The sequence below is a fragment of the Neovison vison genome, chromosome 1 (genome assembly GCF_020171115.1).
Source record: "Neovison vison isolate M4711 chromosome 1, ASM_NN_V1, whole genome shotgun sequence".
In the NCBI taxonomy this organism is placed as follows: domain Eukaryota; kingdom Metazoa; phylum Chordata; class Mammalia; order Carnivora; family Mustelidae; genus Neogale; species Neogale vison.
In genome coordinates, this window is record NC_058091.1 from 188,726 (window position 1) to 206,079 (window position 17,354).

A 17,354-nucleotide genomic window follows, 5' to 3' on the forward strand; every position below is an offset into this window, starting at 1 on the left:
CGCCGAGGGACACGCGCCGCCGAGGGACGCGCGCCTCAGCCCCCACCGCGCCGCCCCGACTCTGGGGACGAAAACGCTCTTCCGAGCGCCCGCCGGGGTCGGGTCCCGCCGGGGTCGGGTCCCGCCGGGGTCGGGTCCGAGGCGCCTCAGGCCAGCACGTGCGGCCGCCGGGAGGCGAGGGAGGACGACGCGGCCGCGAGGGCGCCCCGAGGGCCCGCCCGGGGCCGCGTCCGCGGGAAGGAAGCGGCGCAGGGTGTGCGGGGAGCGAGCGGGGGACGCGGCGCTGCCCACGGGACGCGGGAGACCCACGACCACCGCCTGCAGCGCGCGCGGACCCGCCTGACGCGCCGACCCGGAGCACGGGGCGGCCGCGGGGCTCCCGGAGCAAAAGGCGCCGGCGACGAGCCGCCCTCCGCGGCCGCTCGAGTCCACGTTCCGTCCTCTGCCGGCTCCCCGCGTCCGTCCGTCCGTCCGTCCGTCGGTCGGTCCGCGGAAACACGCGACCGGCTCCCACACGCGCTGCTCAGGAGCGGGCGAGGCTGGAAGCCGCTCTGAGGGGAACACCCCGGCCGCCGCCCCCGCCCCCGCCCCCAGCCGTCATTCGAGAACACGAAGAACCCGCCCCTCCCCCGACAGGACGGGAGCGCTGGCCTCGCCGCGAACGACGGTCCCGCCCGGGGCAGAGGCGCCCGCCACGTCAGGGCTCTCCCACGCGCGCCGCCGGAGCAGGGGGAGGTGCCCGTGACACGCACCCGCTCGGCCTGTCTTCGCCTCAGCTTAAGACCATCGCGCGGGGCGCCTGGGGGGCTCCGCGGGTTGAGCCGCTGCCTTGGGCTCGGGTCATGGTCCCGGGGTCCCGGGATCGAGCCCCGCGTCGGGCTCCCTGCTTCCCCCTCCCTCTCTGCCTGCTCGCGGTCTGTCTGTCAAATAAATAAAATCTTTTAGAATTAATAAATAAACCCATTAGGCATTTTCTCCTCACGGACACAGAAAAGTATTTAAGTATTAAAATCCCGTCATTTTCGTCCCCTTCGGAACACGAGCACAAACCGTCCTCCGCGTCAGCCACAGTCCGGGTCCCCAGCGCCCACGGCGGCCCCGCCCGGCACCTCGCAGCCCGCAGGGCCAACGGGCGCCTGCCTGGGCCCCAGGAGCGGCCTCTGCGGCCGCGATCCGGCTCCGGAGCGGCGAACGCGTGCTGCCGGCGGCCTTTCCAACCACCGCCCCGACTGAAGAGGAGCCAGACCCGCTGATCCACGCCGCGGCGACACCCTAAGAGTCCCTCGCCACGGGTTAGTTTTGGAAAGATCCAAGAAGGCAGAAATCACATATATAATCAAACATGGAAAAATTATTTTGGCCTTAAAAAATACCTCTTGCTGCATAAGCAAATGTTAACTCATCTTCATTTGTTTTTTTGAGAAATACCTTTTCTGGTTTGAGTCTGTGACCCGCTGAGAGAATAGGGACATATTCCCTAGAGTAACTTTCCTCGCCTTCCTTCCCAGTACGAGTCCATTTTTAAGAAAATTACTCTGCAGTCCTCACACCCGTATCTGGTAAACTGCAGACCCGCGTGCTGGGGACAACAGTGGCGTGAGAGCACTGAACGCACACAAAAATGGAATATCAAAGTCTTAGAAAAATACTTGTCCTCTGAAACAATGGCAAGAACACGGAAAATAACCCTCACCTCCCTCCTCTTCTTTCCCCTGCCTTCAGGTACAACTCGATCCCCACTCAAATTCCTGACTCGTTTCAGGCACTCCGAACTTGCAGGAAGGAAAGACTTCAGCTAGTTTTTAGGTGAACTTTGCTTTTCATTCCCTCCCATTTAGGTTTTAAGATAACACTCATGAAGAGAAAACTTATTTTTCCAGCTAAAATGACTTTCCTTTGTCTTCCCTTTCCAGCTCACCAACAAACTTCGGCAGGAGGAAGGAGAGCGGGTTCAAGCAGGACATCAGAATCCCTGTCAACGCAGCACGTATCTACTAAGCAACACCCAGCTACCGGGCTGGGGATCAGGCCGCAACGGGCCCTTGCCCACAGCCGTGCTCCCCTTGGCGTGTCTTGCTGTCTGCTGATGTCGACCTTGTACAAGAGTCAGGGCAGACAGAGGCAGAGCAGAGAGAAGACGGGCCCTGGGTCCATCTGTGGGACGAAGGCCCACTCCTCTGTTTTAGAACGTTATTAGACAGACACGCTCCTTGTGCGTCCAGGGTTGACATGAAAATCAGTGTGTGTGCAGTTCCGGAAAAATCTGTTTCTACAGTGGATCCATTACTGGACTTGTATCTGGTGAACAAATGAGTAATTTCCTTAACCCCAACCGTCTGTACCTGGAATGTTCATCTGCAGAGGCCTGACGAGGTCCGGGTGCCTCAGCGGGTTCCCAGAGTACACGAACCACTCCTTGACGGTGGGGCAGGGGCTGGCGCCATCTGAGTGAAGACAGCAGGGTCAGGAGAAGCGCGTGAGTATCAATACTGGTCACCAGGCTAACACGCTAGCACACCCAGCTCCACTGGGGACCAATTTCAAGTTGGTGAATACAAGGAGTTCTCACATCCCCGCAGCGTGCTTCCTCCTGGGCCCTCGCCCTGCTCCACACAACACTTAGGGAAAGTAGCACAGGTCTTTCTAGTCTTTAATTCACTGTTTTGTGTAACTATCAAGACTATTATTACACTAGACAATTTAAAAAACTAGCAAGAATAATCTAGAACAAAGGCATTTCCGTATGTTGGATTGTCAACTGCTATTAAAAATTCAGTCTGTCTTCCGTTCTAGCTTACTCCGTGAGCAAAGCCAGAAGGTGGCTTTCCTACTCGACATGCTCACCTACCTTGGGGTCACCAGGCTGCTATCTTTCCAGCACTCAAACCCCATGCTTCCCCTCCCCCAGGGCGCTCAAGACCACCCCCTGGCCCTTTGGGACCTGGCTTCTTACCCTACACGGGCGCAGCCCTGCTCAGACCACCTTCAGACTCACCCCATCCAAGGCATTCTCCATGCAAATGCTAGCTTTTTGGTTTTTGCTTTTTTACAATGAAAATTGGACCAGGACACTGGTCCTAACTGAAGATCCCACCAGAGCAGCCCCCTGTGCCAGCAGAAGGGTGCAGACCTGGGAGCACGCCAAGCCTCCAGCTCCCACCACACTGCATGCTGCCGGCCCAGCACCCCCAGCTGCACCTGCACATGGTGACCCGCAGGGTTCCCGAGTCTCTGGCCCATCACCCCCCAGGGATGTGTGCTGGGTCCGCAGGGAAGCCGGCTCTGGCTCACACCCTGCTCCTCAGCTGGAGAACGTCGCCCCCTCAAACTCACCGTGCCTTTTCTCACCTCCTCGGCCCATGTCCACCACACCCCCACTCCAAGCCCGCTCCTCTCCTCGCCCAGACTTCCGTGCTGTCTGCCGCAGCACTTTGGCCAACACTGCACACGCCTCCGTACCCCCCTCACTGCCACCCAACTGAGCTCTTGAGACCTCGTCACAGTCCTTAGTCCCAGCACGACGCCCAGGGCACAGGCCTGTTAACGCAAAGTTTAACGAACACATTCAACTTAAATCTCACAAACACAAAAAGAAAGAAAGAACTCTGAGAAGTGTTCTTGTAGTTGTTAAATACAACCCCCCCCAACTCTCTATGTAACCCTCTTGGCCTGTGTATTCATTACACTAAAAAGCAGCCAACAGAGTGAATGTTTCGGGTCACCGTTTCTGAACGGAGCGCTCTCTCTCACACCCAGACAGGCCTCAGTAGGCGCAGCATCTCACGGACAAGAGCTCTCCACCAGCCTCCCGGCTGTCTTTTTGGAAAATTATCAAAACATGTACAATACCACATTTTGTACCATCTTTCAACTGAAACTGTTCTAACCCTCCAGCCCCCGGGGCTTGGGGTTGCCCCATCAGAGCTTCAGCGCTGAAGAACGCGGGAAGAAGGCACGGCCATCATTTATGGGACGCTTACCAGGGGCTCTACCTGGAGAAGTCAGCTTTGGACAAACGTTCCCAGGGAAATGCCACACACCAGTCAGCTACTCAGCTACAACCCAGGAAGAAAGAGCTGTCCTCGAAAACCAGCTCACCAGGCTCCATACACCCCGGATCTGCACAAACCAGGCCGAAGGGCAGCATGGGCTCCAGCGTCCTACTTCTCCAAATTTCCATCACCACAGACAGCAGATTCCTTCTTTTCTTCATAATTTAGACCAGTGAGGATTAAGTCCATATTAACTACAGTTTCTCCTAATTAACAAAAGAACAAAAGCTTTTGCTTTTCAGGTGAATGACTTAATTCCAATGAGTGTCAGTGACCAGGCCACGCAGCCACAGACCAAGAGTGCGCCGCTTAAAAGGCAGTTCCTAACAGCTACTGACGGACAGAGGCGTGAACAGGAACACCCGGAACCCAGCCAGAGGATGAAAGGGACAACAGACCTGCTGATGGGAACTGTTACTCCTTGAATGAAATTTTATCTGAAACTATGGGCAAGGATGCAGGAAATGACAGCGATACAGACGAGTGTTTTCTCAGGAAGGGCAGGGCAGGTAGAGGTGAGCGGTCACAATGCAGCGTCTGCAGGTTCTCTTGCGCCCTGCCCTCACCCTAGTGAGCTGCCGGGCAACAGGAGCTCCTTCAGGGTGCCCTCCCCTCCTTCCTCTCCCACAGGAGGGTAAGAGGGCAGCGTACAGTGGCTAGAAAATGTGTCAGCATTTACAAAGAATAAGCTTTATATGATGATTTATCCAAACCTAAATATTCAGACGGCAGCATTTTCACTTTTAATCCAAATTATCCCTCCTACAGACACAAACTTCCCAGTCCTTCAAAACCCAGAGCCAAGAGCAAAGTGGTACCCGAGATCCTCTTAAAATAAACAGATATTGCTGAAAAATCCTAGAGGTTAGCCTATTCTCTGGGGTACCACATAATTTCAAAGGTTTTTCTATAAAACTCCTCAAAGAAAACAAGGGGCAATGAACTCTTGGATACTTGGTCTGAGCAATATTGTTTTTGGATTCACCTCCTGAGGCAACAAAAGCAAAGGCAAAAAAGCAAAAATAAACTATTGGGATTTCAACAAACTAAAAAGCTTCTGCCCTAGGGCACCTGGGTGGCTCAGTTGATTAAAACATCTACCTTCAGCTCAGGTCGTGATCCCAGGGTCCCAGGATCAAGCCCTGCATTGGGCTCCCTGCTCAGCGGGGCAACTGCTTCTCCCTCTGCCCACCCCCGCCTGTGCTCTCTCTTACTCTCTCTCTCAAATAAATAAATGAATGAGTCTTTAAGTAAATAATTAAAAAGCTTCTGCCCAGCAAAGAAAATCATCACTATAACCAAAAGGTAACCTAGTGAATGGAAGAAATTTGCAAATGACATATCCAATAAGGGTTAGTATCCAAAGTATATAAAGAACTTCTATAACTCAACATCAAAAAACCAAACAATCTGATTAAAAAATGGGCAGAGAACCTGAAGAGACATTTCTCCAGAGAAGACATCCAGATGGCCAACAGACACATGAAAGGATGTCCAACACCACTCATCATCAGAGAAATGAAATCAAAACCACAATGAGATCTCCCCTCATACTGTCAGAACAGCTAAAATTAACAACACAGGAAACAACAGGTGTTTGTGAGGACTCAGAGAAAGGGGAGCCCTTGTGCAGTGTTGGTGGGCATGCAAGCTGGTGTGGCCACTCTGGAGAACAGCACGGAGGGTCCTCACAAAATTACAAGAAGAACTACCATGTGATACAGTAATTTCATTTCTGGGCATTTACCCGAAGAAAATGAAAACACAAATTTGAAAAGATATATGAACCCCTATGATCCCCTATGTTTGCTGCAGCATTATTTATAACAGCCAAGATACAGCAAGAGCCCAAGTGTCCAGTGACTAATGGACGGACAAAGAGCTGGTGCGTGCAACACACACACACACACACACACACACACACACACACAAACACACACACAGAAGAGTATCAGTCAGCCCTAAAAAACAATGAAATTTTGGGAAGCATGGATGGATCCAGAAGGTCTCACGCTAAGCGAAATAAGCCAGACAAACACAAATACCAAATCATTTCACTTGTATGTGGAATCTACAAAACAAATGAACAAACAGAAACATACTCCTAAATACAAAAGAACGTGGTGGCTGCCAGAGACAAGGGGGGTGAGATGATGGATGAAAACAGGGGAAGGAGATTAAGAGGCACAGACTTCCAGTCAGAAAACCACCAAGGTATGGAGAGGAAATCACAGCATAGAGAACGCATCAACAACCCTGGAAAAGTGTATTCGGTGACCGACAGCGACCAGACTCAATGTGCTGAGTGCCTCGTAATTTATACAAATGTTGGGTCGCCACGTTGTCCACCTGAAATGAATACAGTACTTTATATCAACTTACCTCAATTAAAAATTTAAAAATAAATAAATAAAACTGACTAAATAGGAAAGACAAAATTTCAAAGGTTTTAGCCTGGTGTGCACTTTGAAACTATAGCAGAAATGTTTACAACAATTTGGTTAATCTGAATTAGAATGAAATAAACTTCTTAAATGCCTAAAAATCAAGAAAAAGAAGAGGAAACTTGAGTTTGGCAATTCCAAAAAAACAAAAGTCAATTTTCTCACTCAAACTTTCAATTTGCTCGGCTCTGTGTTCAAAGGGATAAAGACGTTGAGAGAAGTCCTTGCTAGTTTAACTCCCTTCGAGCCATAATATATTTTTTTAAGATTTTATTTATTTGACAGAGAGATCACAAGTAGGTCGAGAGACAGGCAGATAGAGAGAGAGGGAGGCAGGCTCCCCGCTGAGCAGAGAGGCCGACTCGGGGCTCGATCCCAAGACCCTGGGATCATGACCTGAGCCGAAGGCAGAGGCTTAACCACTGAGCCACCCAGGCGCCCCAAATTTAAGGACTGAAAGGCCAAGCTGAGCATGGGAGCACAGGGGATGAAGACTGAGACGTCGCACGGGACGGGCTAACAGCAGAACAGGTGTCGCGGAAGGAAGGCTCAGGAACCTGAAGCCCCCCAAGCTGTACTATTTTATATAGAAAATGGGAAAATGACATGATCAAACCTGGTCTTCTGCTATTCCCAAACAACAGACACATCGATCCGCACTCTACGGTCTTCTGTATGTAACGAAGATATTTTGCCTGGAGCAAAGCTGTGCAATGGTCCACTCTCGCAAGCCGTCCCCCACGGAAGCTCCAGCTAGCTTTCGCTGACCACCCTCACTTGGCCTGCAGGGGCAGGGAGGGCCTGTGGGCAGACGTTGGGGGCAACAGCAGGCAAGGGGAGAGTGAGGAGAAGTCACTGATTACAATCACTCAATTTTTGAGTTGAATAAACCATCCCTCAGGCTTTTCAAGAAAAACATTAGTCCTTGTAGTTCTGTAATATAAGGCTGGTTTAATCTGTATTTATACATGGCCTGAGTCCTGAAAAAAACTAAAAAATTCCCCACACGTCCTTTCTGGCACAGACAGGCCTCAGACGGTGATGAGCTGCTGGCCCGTAGGCGCTCTGTGAAGGCGCCGCACGCCTGGACCGCCCGTGCTGAGGCCCCAGCCTCCTCCTGCCGGGTGGGCTTCCCAGAGTGTCGCTGAGCGAGCAGGCGGCTCTTCCCCAGCTCTGCTGACGACATGAAGGAAGGGAGCAGGACAGGCTCTGCCTTTGGCACCTTTCCAGTTCTTTTCTGTTTCCTAAAATACGCAAGGCTTCACGGTGACTCAGTAAGCGAAGACTCTCACAAGGACACGGAGCCGGGATCTGAAGGAAGAAGCGCTGGGAAGTCACGGTGATGACCGCGCGACGCGGGCCCCGAAGCAGGCACACTCCTCTGACCAAACGCCGCAGGAGCGCCGCCAGCACCCCACAGCACCGGACGCGCGCTCCGACGTGTGGCCACAATGAGGGATCTGTCCGGTGCCCGCGCCTTCCCGCGCGGACCCCCAGGGTCTACGGCTGTGCGGGCGTCAGAGGCTGGGTCTAGGGCTCAGGGTCTACACCCGCGGAGTTCAAGATGCCTTTGGTTCCAAACACACCTCACTTTAAACACGTGGTTCCCACTTGCCCATCAGGCTGGGCACAGAGAAAGCTGCTCGGCTCGTGCTCCTGCCATCTGCAACGCGACCATCACCATCACCCTTTCCCGAGGAAAGCCGTGCGAAATGGAAACACTCCTGAAAGGCTAATATTCTAAACATAAACTCAAAAACATGTGTCAGTCACCTCGTTTACACCAGGAATCTGCTGATGCCGCCCGAACAGTTTCTGCTAGCTCAGCGGACAGCCAGTGGGGACAAGGGACATCAGGCAAACAAGCACACAAACCGAGAGGCGCTTAGAATGGAAAGCACACGCTTCTTTCAGAGAACGGACTTCTGATGAGGAAGTTAGTCTGGGGCGGTTTTTACGTTCAGAAGGGACAAACAGAGTTAATCAGAAGACTGGCCTGAGCCAGAAAAACAAAAGTTGTCTTTGTCAACATGGATAGAGTTTCTAGAGCAATGCAAGTGCACGGGACCCTCTGGGCGTAAAAAGGCTCAATGCGGTGTAAGGGCCTTCCACACGGTGGGGGTGGCAGAGGGCAGGGGTTGGAGCAGAGGCAGAGGAGGGTGGGGGATGGCAGAGACGGGGGCAGACCTGCCGGACCAGTCCTCTCACCGACACCTCCATTTCTGGACGCGTTTCTGCCCCACCGCACTCCTGAGCTGGACACAGGCACTGCACGGACTGCAGCCTAGGGAAGGAACGTCCGACCAGAACAAGAAAGTCTCTGAGACAAGCGGAGTCTGCAGCTCAGGGCTGTGTGACAGTCAAGGGACCGGGGCACAGAACGCCAGAGCAGGCACTGCGCAGAAAGGAGCTTCCAAAATCTGAAGAGGTGACCCTGAGCACCTCGTTGAGAATTGAGCTCTAACGTGTCCAGAGCAAAACGCAGGGAGGCTGGACAAGACGACGACAGATCGGCCCCGCCATGTAACCAGGGGACCCTACGGAGCTGCACATCAGAGTCCTACCAGCCAATGTGCAGAGACCCGCATCAGACACCTAGCACTCAGGTGACAGACAGCCCAGAAGGCCAAGCCCCAGGAGCAGGGTCATTCCAGCTCCAGAGTGAGAGTCCCCACAGACCCAGCCTAATAAAGCTCAAGGCAATCCCTGAAAGGATCAGGTACATGTACTGCCTGACAGAACACAATACCCTTCACAGATCCAGAATCTTCCAGGCCGCGATCAAAACACAGTGGGTTTGAGAATAAGCAGAAACACATGCCCCCTTATGAGGATAAAGTCAATTAACAGGCACAGGCCCAGAAGAGAGGGAGCTGATGGAATTAGTGGACAAGGTCTTGAAAACAGGTACTGCATAAATTTAAGAATTTATTTATTTTTTTTAAAGATTTTATTTATTTGACAGAGAGAGACACAGTGAGAGAAGGAACACAAGCACAGGGAGTGGGAGAGGGAGAAGCAGGCTCCTCACTGAGCAGGGAGCCCGATGTGGGGCTCGATCCCAGGACCCTGGGATCATGACCTGAGCCAAAGGCAGACGCTTAATGACTGAGCCACCCAGGCGCCCCAAATTTAAGGATTGAAAGGCAAAGCTGAGCATGGGGGCACAGGGGATGAAGACTGAGACGTCGCACGGGACGGGCTAACAGCAGAACAGGGGTCGCGGAAGGAAGGCTCAGGAACCTGAAGCAAGGGCAGCAGGACTGACTCACACGGAAGCACAGAGAAAAGAGGCTGGAGGGCAAGCCGGGGTGTGTAATGGGCACCACGGGCAGTAAATCAAGCAGGAAGTGGGAGGCCCAGAGTGAGGAGGAAAACAACAGTCAGGAGACAATGTTTGATGGAACAGAATTCACTTTTCCTTCAAATTTGGTAGGAAATAGAAACTCTTTGGTCTAAATAGCTCAGGAATCCCAAGCAGAATAAACAGGGTGTATCACTCCAAAGCTCAGCCTCAACAAATTGCTGGAAACCAGTGCTCGAGAGAAAAACCTTATGGACAACCGGAGGGAAACACACTTGTTACAGATGAGGAACAACAGTGGGGATGACCTCAGTCACCACATGACAGCCAATACAAGCCAGAGATAACATAACATCCTACAACAACTGAACAACTACAAAATACCTAAAATTATATATACAGCAAAACTATACTTCTGAAATAAAGATATTTTCAGGGGAAAAAATTAGGAAATAAAATGAGCACCAAAAGGAGTGTAAAAGCAAGTTCTCTAAATGAAGAAAGCTGATACCAAAGGACATTTGGAGCTACACAAAGAAATGGAAAGCACCAGAAATGGTGCACTTAAGAGACTTCTCATTTGTAAACTCCTCTACAAGGCAAGTGACTGTTTAATATAATGGTTGGAAAATGACAGTCAATGGGCCAAATCTGATTTGCTTGTTTTTATACAGTCTGAAAACTATAATAAGCTCACATTAGTTTAGATTAAAAAATTATCAAAAGAAGAGTATTTTGTGATAAAGGAAGACTATATAAAATTCAAATTTTGCCACATGCAAAAAGTAGATTAAGCTTTATGGAGACCCAGCTCCGCTCCTGTGACACTTGTGTCTACACTGCGGTAGCAGAGTGTACTTGTCACACAGACTACAGGGGCCCTCAAAGTCTGAAATACATATTATCATCTGGCCCTTCACAGAAGTTTGCCAGCCCCTGGTTTAAAGGAAAAGAATCATATTACAATATTTAAAACATATGCATAATCTCAAAAGATTACACGTAGGTGGCATTCTTGACATGACCAAACATTTATGCAACATTCTTGCAAAAACCAAGATACAGAGATTGAGGACGAACCAGTGGTGAACAGGGACAGAGCCAGAGGGCAGGACACAAAGGGGCAGCATGAGAGAGCTCCTTCATGGGGATGGACCGATTCTGTGCCCTGACATCAAACAGAATCCATGAAATCATACACACGCACAGAAATAAATGAATGAGTGAACGTAAAAGATGATGAAACTGATTAAGGTCTGTAACGTAGTTAATAAAACCGCACTAATGAGGGGTGCCGGGGGCTCAGTCAGTGAAGCGTCTGCCCGTGGCTCAGGTCATGTTCCCGGGGTCCCGGGACCCAGACCCGCATCAGGCTCCCTGCTCAGCAGGGGACCCGTCTCTCCCTGTCCCCTGCCCCACTCACGCTCTCTCTCACTCGCTTTCTCTCAAAGAAATAAAGACCTTTTAAAAAAAAATTAAAAAATAAAAAATAAAAATTCCCGGCAAATCCTCTACAATGTAAAATTTTTTTCATGGTTATCTTTTTTTTAATCATGACAATCAATGCAAAACCACTTGCAGTTAAGAAAGAATATGGAGAAGAAACCACGTAAGAAAAAGAAATAGAAAAAATTATTTAAATACTATCTGGTCCCAAAGTTTATTCCATAGGTTCTTTGGTTTCTGTTGTTCAGTTAGTGTAAATGTCTTGCTCACGCCTTCCTCAGGGCACAGAAGCCTCTGGACTGGGACAGCACACGTGGGACAAGGCAGTAGGTGCTAAGACTCTAATGAAAGCTGGGTCCAGAGAGCCTCGCTGCTCCACAGCAACAGAGCCAAGGACAAGGACAGCACTTCGGTCAGACTGTCACGACCCACAGGCTGTGTAAATGCTTCCTTCCTGGACAACAGCGTGACATTAATACGTCTGGAAAGAACGGAGTTTAGGCAAAAGGACCACAGACACGGTTTCAGTGGGATCTTACTGCTTCTGCCTCCGGTCCCAATCACGGTGTGCACAGCCCCGTTTCTCCTCAAAGCGCTGTCAAGTGAGGCCAGAGTCCCTGGACGCCAGTTGCGGGTGAACAGGACCTCACCTCAGAGGTAACTACACGTGTGAAGCCTCACTCGTCTTTACTATGAAGAGCCGTTCTCTACCCCCGTGCCCCCCAACTCTTCCAAAAACAGAGGATTTTCCAAACGGTGAGGGAGGCCCCCCAACTTCCCTGCTCGGGCCACTGGCAGTCCTCTCCTACACTCTTGCTGTTGCTGCGCGAGGAAAATACAGAGGAGAAAAACCTAAATAAAAACACTCTAAAGGAAAACTTTGCTTATACTTTAGAATATGATGTACTAGATTTTATGGAATTATTTTATGAAAATCACATCTGGAAGAAAAATAAGTAGACACTGTCTTCTAATAATAAACATACCCCACACTCCTGCAGGAGAACAGGGTGTTTTTCCAGAAAACACAAATCCTTTAATGGAATAAAACTACAGCATTTTCTAAAAGCAACGCGCTCCTCTTTCAGTGAATACCGCTCAGCGGGCTGCTGACTGGACAGAGCTGTCCACGGCGATCTCCCTCAACGTGGCCCAGACGCAAGCGCGCGTCTCCATTACAGAATTTGCACCAAAACCCTTTCAATGATCTCTGTGTTCTGCGAAGGACGCACTCGGCCCGATCCGGCCCGATCCGGCCCGATCCAGCCCGATCCGACCGATCCGGCCCGCCTGGGCCGCAGGGCGGCGCGGCTCACCTGCGCCGGCCCCCAGCAGGAGGGCGTACACGCGCTGCCGCACCGGGCGGTACACGAAGGCCTGGCTGGGCAGGGCCTGGTCCAGGGCGTCCTCCAGCGTGTTGCCGCACTCGATCTCGCCGCTGCTCATGATGTTGTACACCAGGTAGCTCTCGGCCTGCACGTGATGCGCTCGAGCCACCTGCACAAAACCCAAACACAGCTGCTTTCTCCTCGAAACCCAACAGGGACCTTCCGAAGGAAAAACCACCACCGGTGCTTGCAGGCCCTCGGAAGGGGAGTCGCGTCCCTCAGACTCACGGCACGGAGCCGTCCCTGCTTCCTCTCCTCGGCCCTTGGAGGCTCCAGGCTGTCCACCACGCCTCCTCCACCTCCTACCGCCCGCCGGACTCCGCGCGGACTCCGCGGCCCCGGCCTTCTGGCGCCTGTCGGGAGGCGTCACTGTGAAGACTCCAAGCGGCCGGGCCCACTGCCCGCTCTCCAGCCCAACATCCTGCCTTCCTAGAAACAGGCCCGGCCACTGCCCTCTTCAAGGCAGCCCACCCTAACTTTCAAGGCCCCAGTGTCCTCCCCCCCGTGACACCAATCCACCTCGCAGAAACCAGCCCCAAGGGAGCACCTTCTCCGCTCCTCCGGATACTCGAACCTTCTTCATCCGCACTTGGGCTCCAGGGAAGGCGCCTCTCAGGGCCTTCCTGCCCTCCCACCTCATTAGCCCCTCTCTCATTAGGGTCCACCTTCTGCTCCCAACCGGAACTCACCTCCCCTGGCCTAATGGGGTCATCCCACACGGGTCCTGTAGTAGTTATCTGGTCTGACCTCCCTGAGTAAACTGACCTTTGCTGGGGTCACAAACTGTACCACAGTCGCTCAGCTGTTCAGTAATTCCTCACTGAGCAGACACATGTACTGCACACCCCGTTTCTGCCTTGGAACCAGCAACGTGGGCACAAGGTAGGTGACGAGACACAGGCTGCATTCCACTTTCTCCTTCAAAAGAAGCTAAGGGGCGCCTGGGTGGCTCAGTGGTAAAATCCTCTGCCTTCGGCTCAGGTCATAATCCCTGGGTCCTGGGATTGAGCTCCACATCGGGCTCCCCGCTCGGCAGGAAGCCTGCTTCCTCCTCTCTCTCTGCCTACTTGTGATCTCTGTCAAATGAATAAATAAAATCTTAAAAAAAAAAAAAAAGGAGCTAAGGGGCGCCTGGGGGGCGGAGTCAGTTAAGCCTCTGACTTAGACTCAGATCATGGTCCCAGGGTCCTGGGAGAGAGCCCTGCGTCTGGCTTCCTGCTCGGTACGGAGCCTGTTTCTCCCTTCCCCTCTCCCCTGCTTGTGCTCACTCTCTTGCATATAAAGAAATAAAATACTTTAAAAAAAAAAAGGAGCTAAGATCAGAAGCCTATAGTAATCTACATACAGCTTTTATTTTTTCTGTGAACTTTTTTTTTAGATTTTATTAATTTATTTGACAGAAAGAGCGATCATAAGCAGGCAGAGAGGCAGGCAGAGAGAAGGGGAGGGGGGGAAGCAGACTCCCGGCTGAGCAGAGAGCCTGGTGTGGGGCTCCATCCCAGGACCCTGAGATCATGACCTCAGCTGAGAGTCCGATGCTTAACCTACTGGGCCACCCAGGTGCCCCTGTGAAGAACATTCTTACTAGTACAGGAGTGATTTATCCAAATTACTACTCAAAATTCAAATCCAAACAGTCTGCCACAGAAGGCATCTAAAATGTGGTGTTAGGACAACTTGGAATGTTGAAAACTCTGAATCAGTATTCTTGTTATACATACTTTTAAGCAGTTCTAGTCATTTTGATTCGTTTTTGTAGAATCGAATCTTACTCTATTCCTTCCGTTCTTCAGATATAAAGTAGGTTTAATGAAAGTGCCAACCTCACAGAGCTATCCTGAGGGTTAAATGCATCAACGCAGACGGTCAAGGAGAGCGGCACGCGAGGCCTGGCCCACAGCGCGTGGTTCCCAGCGTCACACTGTCACGAGGCCACACACATTATCAAACGTCTCTCCTTGCTAAAATGTCTTGAAATCAGGATAGCAGAAAGCTTGCAACTTTAAGGGAAGTAAGGTTAAAAAATATTTTTTAAAGGATTGTTATTTGATTCTCTAATGGAAGGTCAATGGAAGTGAACTATTTCTTTCTCTATGTGCTCCTTTTGATACTGAATCTACCAACATTATAGTTATGTTTTTAACGATCCTTCTGAGGCAAAAGAGCTTCTGACTTATTTTCCAATTCCCTCTTCCATTTCTGAGTCTTTTTCATTTTCAAGAGAGATGTATTTTAACAAATCTATCTAGAAAGTTGTAACAAACCGTATTCACCCTACCAAGAAATCTTCAATTTTGCCAAGTGAATAGAATCTGAGGGAATACAGGGTTTTTCAGGTAAGTTCTCTATAATTAGAACTTTAATTCACTAATTAGATCAGAATCTTCTAGTAAGTACCTTTTACCGCTGCCCTTAACTATAGATCTAGACAGCACTCCACACATGGAAAAACCTTAACATATTCACCTAATCTAAAAATCCTAATATAGGATTTTTAATTCCGTGTAATTCAGTGCATCCAACATTATGGAAACCACATAGCTCTCTGGCCATGGTACATGCCTAGGGTAACAGCCATGCACTACAGCCTTTTACCAAAGGGTTTCTAGGAGACTGTGTGGGGTTGAAATACTTACATGTTGGAATTGGGGTTACCTATCTGATAGGGCTAGAAGACTCCACTGTGAACAAATTTTAAGGAAAAATGGAAGGAGAACTGAAGAAACGTCACACGATTATCTTCAAAGACATCAAGAAGCCCATGATCAACGGGACAGTTGTAGTGCGGCCAACACGTGGTCCGTCCCTTCACAACGGCCCTACAGCCCCTGCAGGCAGGCTTCCCACCACTCTCCTCCCCTCCTCCCCATCCGAGGCTCTTCCGCCACCAAACTTCCTGAAGGAGCAAGCACCCCCCAGCTCTGGCTTTTGCCTCCAAGGTACTCTTCAAACCCTGGCCATCTGACCTCCACCAGGCCCCAGTGTGACAATGGCTCTCTCAGGCCTTGAACCCCTCCTAACTGCCAACCCCAACAGCCACCTAGCCCCGTTTCCACTTTACTCTGCAGCACTTGGCAGTCCTGGCCATTTCTCCTCTCATTCTTGAAACCTGCCTCCTTGGGTCTCCCCCCTGGGGTCAGCATTCCTCCTTCCCCTCCTGGTCGGACCGCCTCTCTCAGTGGATGTTTTCAGAAGGCTCCATCCTACACAACCCTCTCCTTGGAGGGTTTCCATGACCACCTACAGTCAGATGACTTCCAGATGGCTGTCTCCTGTCCAGTAATGGAACTCGAGGCCTGTTTTCGAAGCATCGGATGGTCTTTCCCAGGTACCTTCAGGTCAAACTTTTCCTCCCCACCCTTAAGTCATGGGGACTCCCATCTCAGAACACAGGAGGACCTTACCTCCGTAGCAAGACTTACTTTTGAATGTTTCTTCCTTCCCTTTGCCATTGTCCTAATTCTAGCTCTTTTGTGTTCTACCGTGGTTTCTGCAACAACCACACCAGTGCATTCTCTGAAGTATAACCAATGTTTCAAAAAACATATCCCTGATCACATCACACTCCTGTTTAAAGATATCCAATACCTCCTCAACGTGTATAAAAACCAAGTCCTAAATTCTTTCATAATACACATGCTGCCCTTTGCGGTCTCACCCAATCTGTCACAACTCTCTTTGCTGGAAATTGGGTGAGATGACCAAGAGTGTCCAGTAAAAGAGCAAAGGCCAAGGATGGGTCGTGTTGGGATGGTGAATGGAAGTCAGGGTCCATGAAGAGCTCACGCCGAGAGGACATTTGCACACCATACACAAATGAGAAATGGGTGTGAGTTGGGAACCAGCAGGGGCCAGGTCGTGTTCCGCAGGAGCTCTGGGCCAGCCAAGCAGCAGACTGGCCCTCTTCCAGACAGGGAGGCAGCCTGCGTGCTCTACTTTGGCTCTGCTGTCCTCTGCCTGTGTGCCTTTCCCCATCCTGTCCTTCAGGACAACTGCTACAGGGGCTCCAAGGCCGACACCCTGCGCCACCCCTGAAGCCTAAGTCCAGGAGCAGGGGGAGGCTTCCTGACAAACTCCTCCGTGCTCCTGCCTCCACACGACTGGCCGTGACGGTCTCAGCCCTCCACGTGTCATCAGGGAACACAGATGTCATCTGGCGAAGGGTCAGACTGGCAGTCAGAGGACGGGTCATCAGAGGACCTGGGCTCTGCCGAGTACGAGCTGTGTGACTGCAGATGATGTCATTTAGCCCTTTCATACCCATGTCCTCACGTGGTAATGGAGGGAAGTGCATCCAGCACTGGAGCCATGGGACGATTAAGGGAAATGATGTGGACAGTGCCTTCTGGTCACTAGTGGAGAATCCACTCTGCATGGTTGGTATTAAACCAGCGTTCCTACAGCCAACCTCATAGTAAAACCAAATGAATTTGAGCAAAGTCAGATCTACCCCTTCTCTGTTCATTTTCCTGACTTTGAGTAATGAGTCTGTTCAGAGGACTTCAAGTTCTCCCCTGGGATCTGGCCTCCCCACCCCCCACCCCGCCGGCCCACCTGTACTTCCTCCTACTGTCTGACTACACTTCCACCTGGAGTTCTAACCCTGCCCTCCCTCCAATTTCTAACCCACATTCTTTACTTCTATGAAGCACTTAAGGATGCTTCCAGGTAGGATAATTTTAACCCTTTAATACTTTTTCACCTATAACTCTCTTAACAG

The 17,354-nt window shown here is 51.0% G+C and overlaps 1 protein-coding gene across 9 annotated transcripts in view; it reads right to left on the reverse strand.

The window, feature by feature from the left end:
• FAM120B (family with sequence similarity 120B) overlaps positions 1-17,354 on the reverse strand; it is an 87,882-nt gene that overhangs the window by 56,148 nt on the left and 14,380 nt on the right. For 8 of the 9 annotated variants that reach the window (XM_044241993.1, XM_044241955.1, XM_044242023.1 and 5 more), the window contains 2 exons: positions 12,563-12,743; positions 2,343-2,444 (listed from right to left, as the gene is read on the reverse strand). In XM_044241993.1, the coding sequence (XP_044097928.1) occupies positions 2,343-2,444; positions 12,563-12,743 (283 nt within the window). The remainder of the gene's footprint in view (positions 1-2,342; positions 2,445-12,562; positions 12,744-17,354) is intronic. The other variant, XM_044241973.1, reaches the window with a different exon arrangement.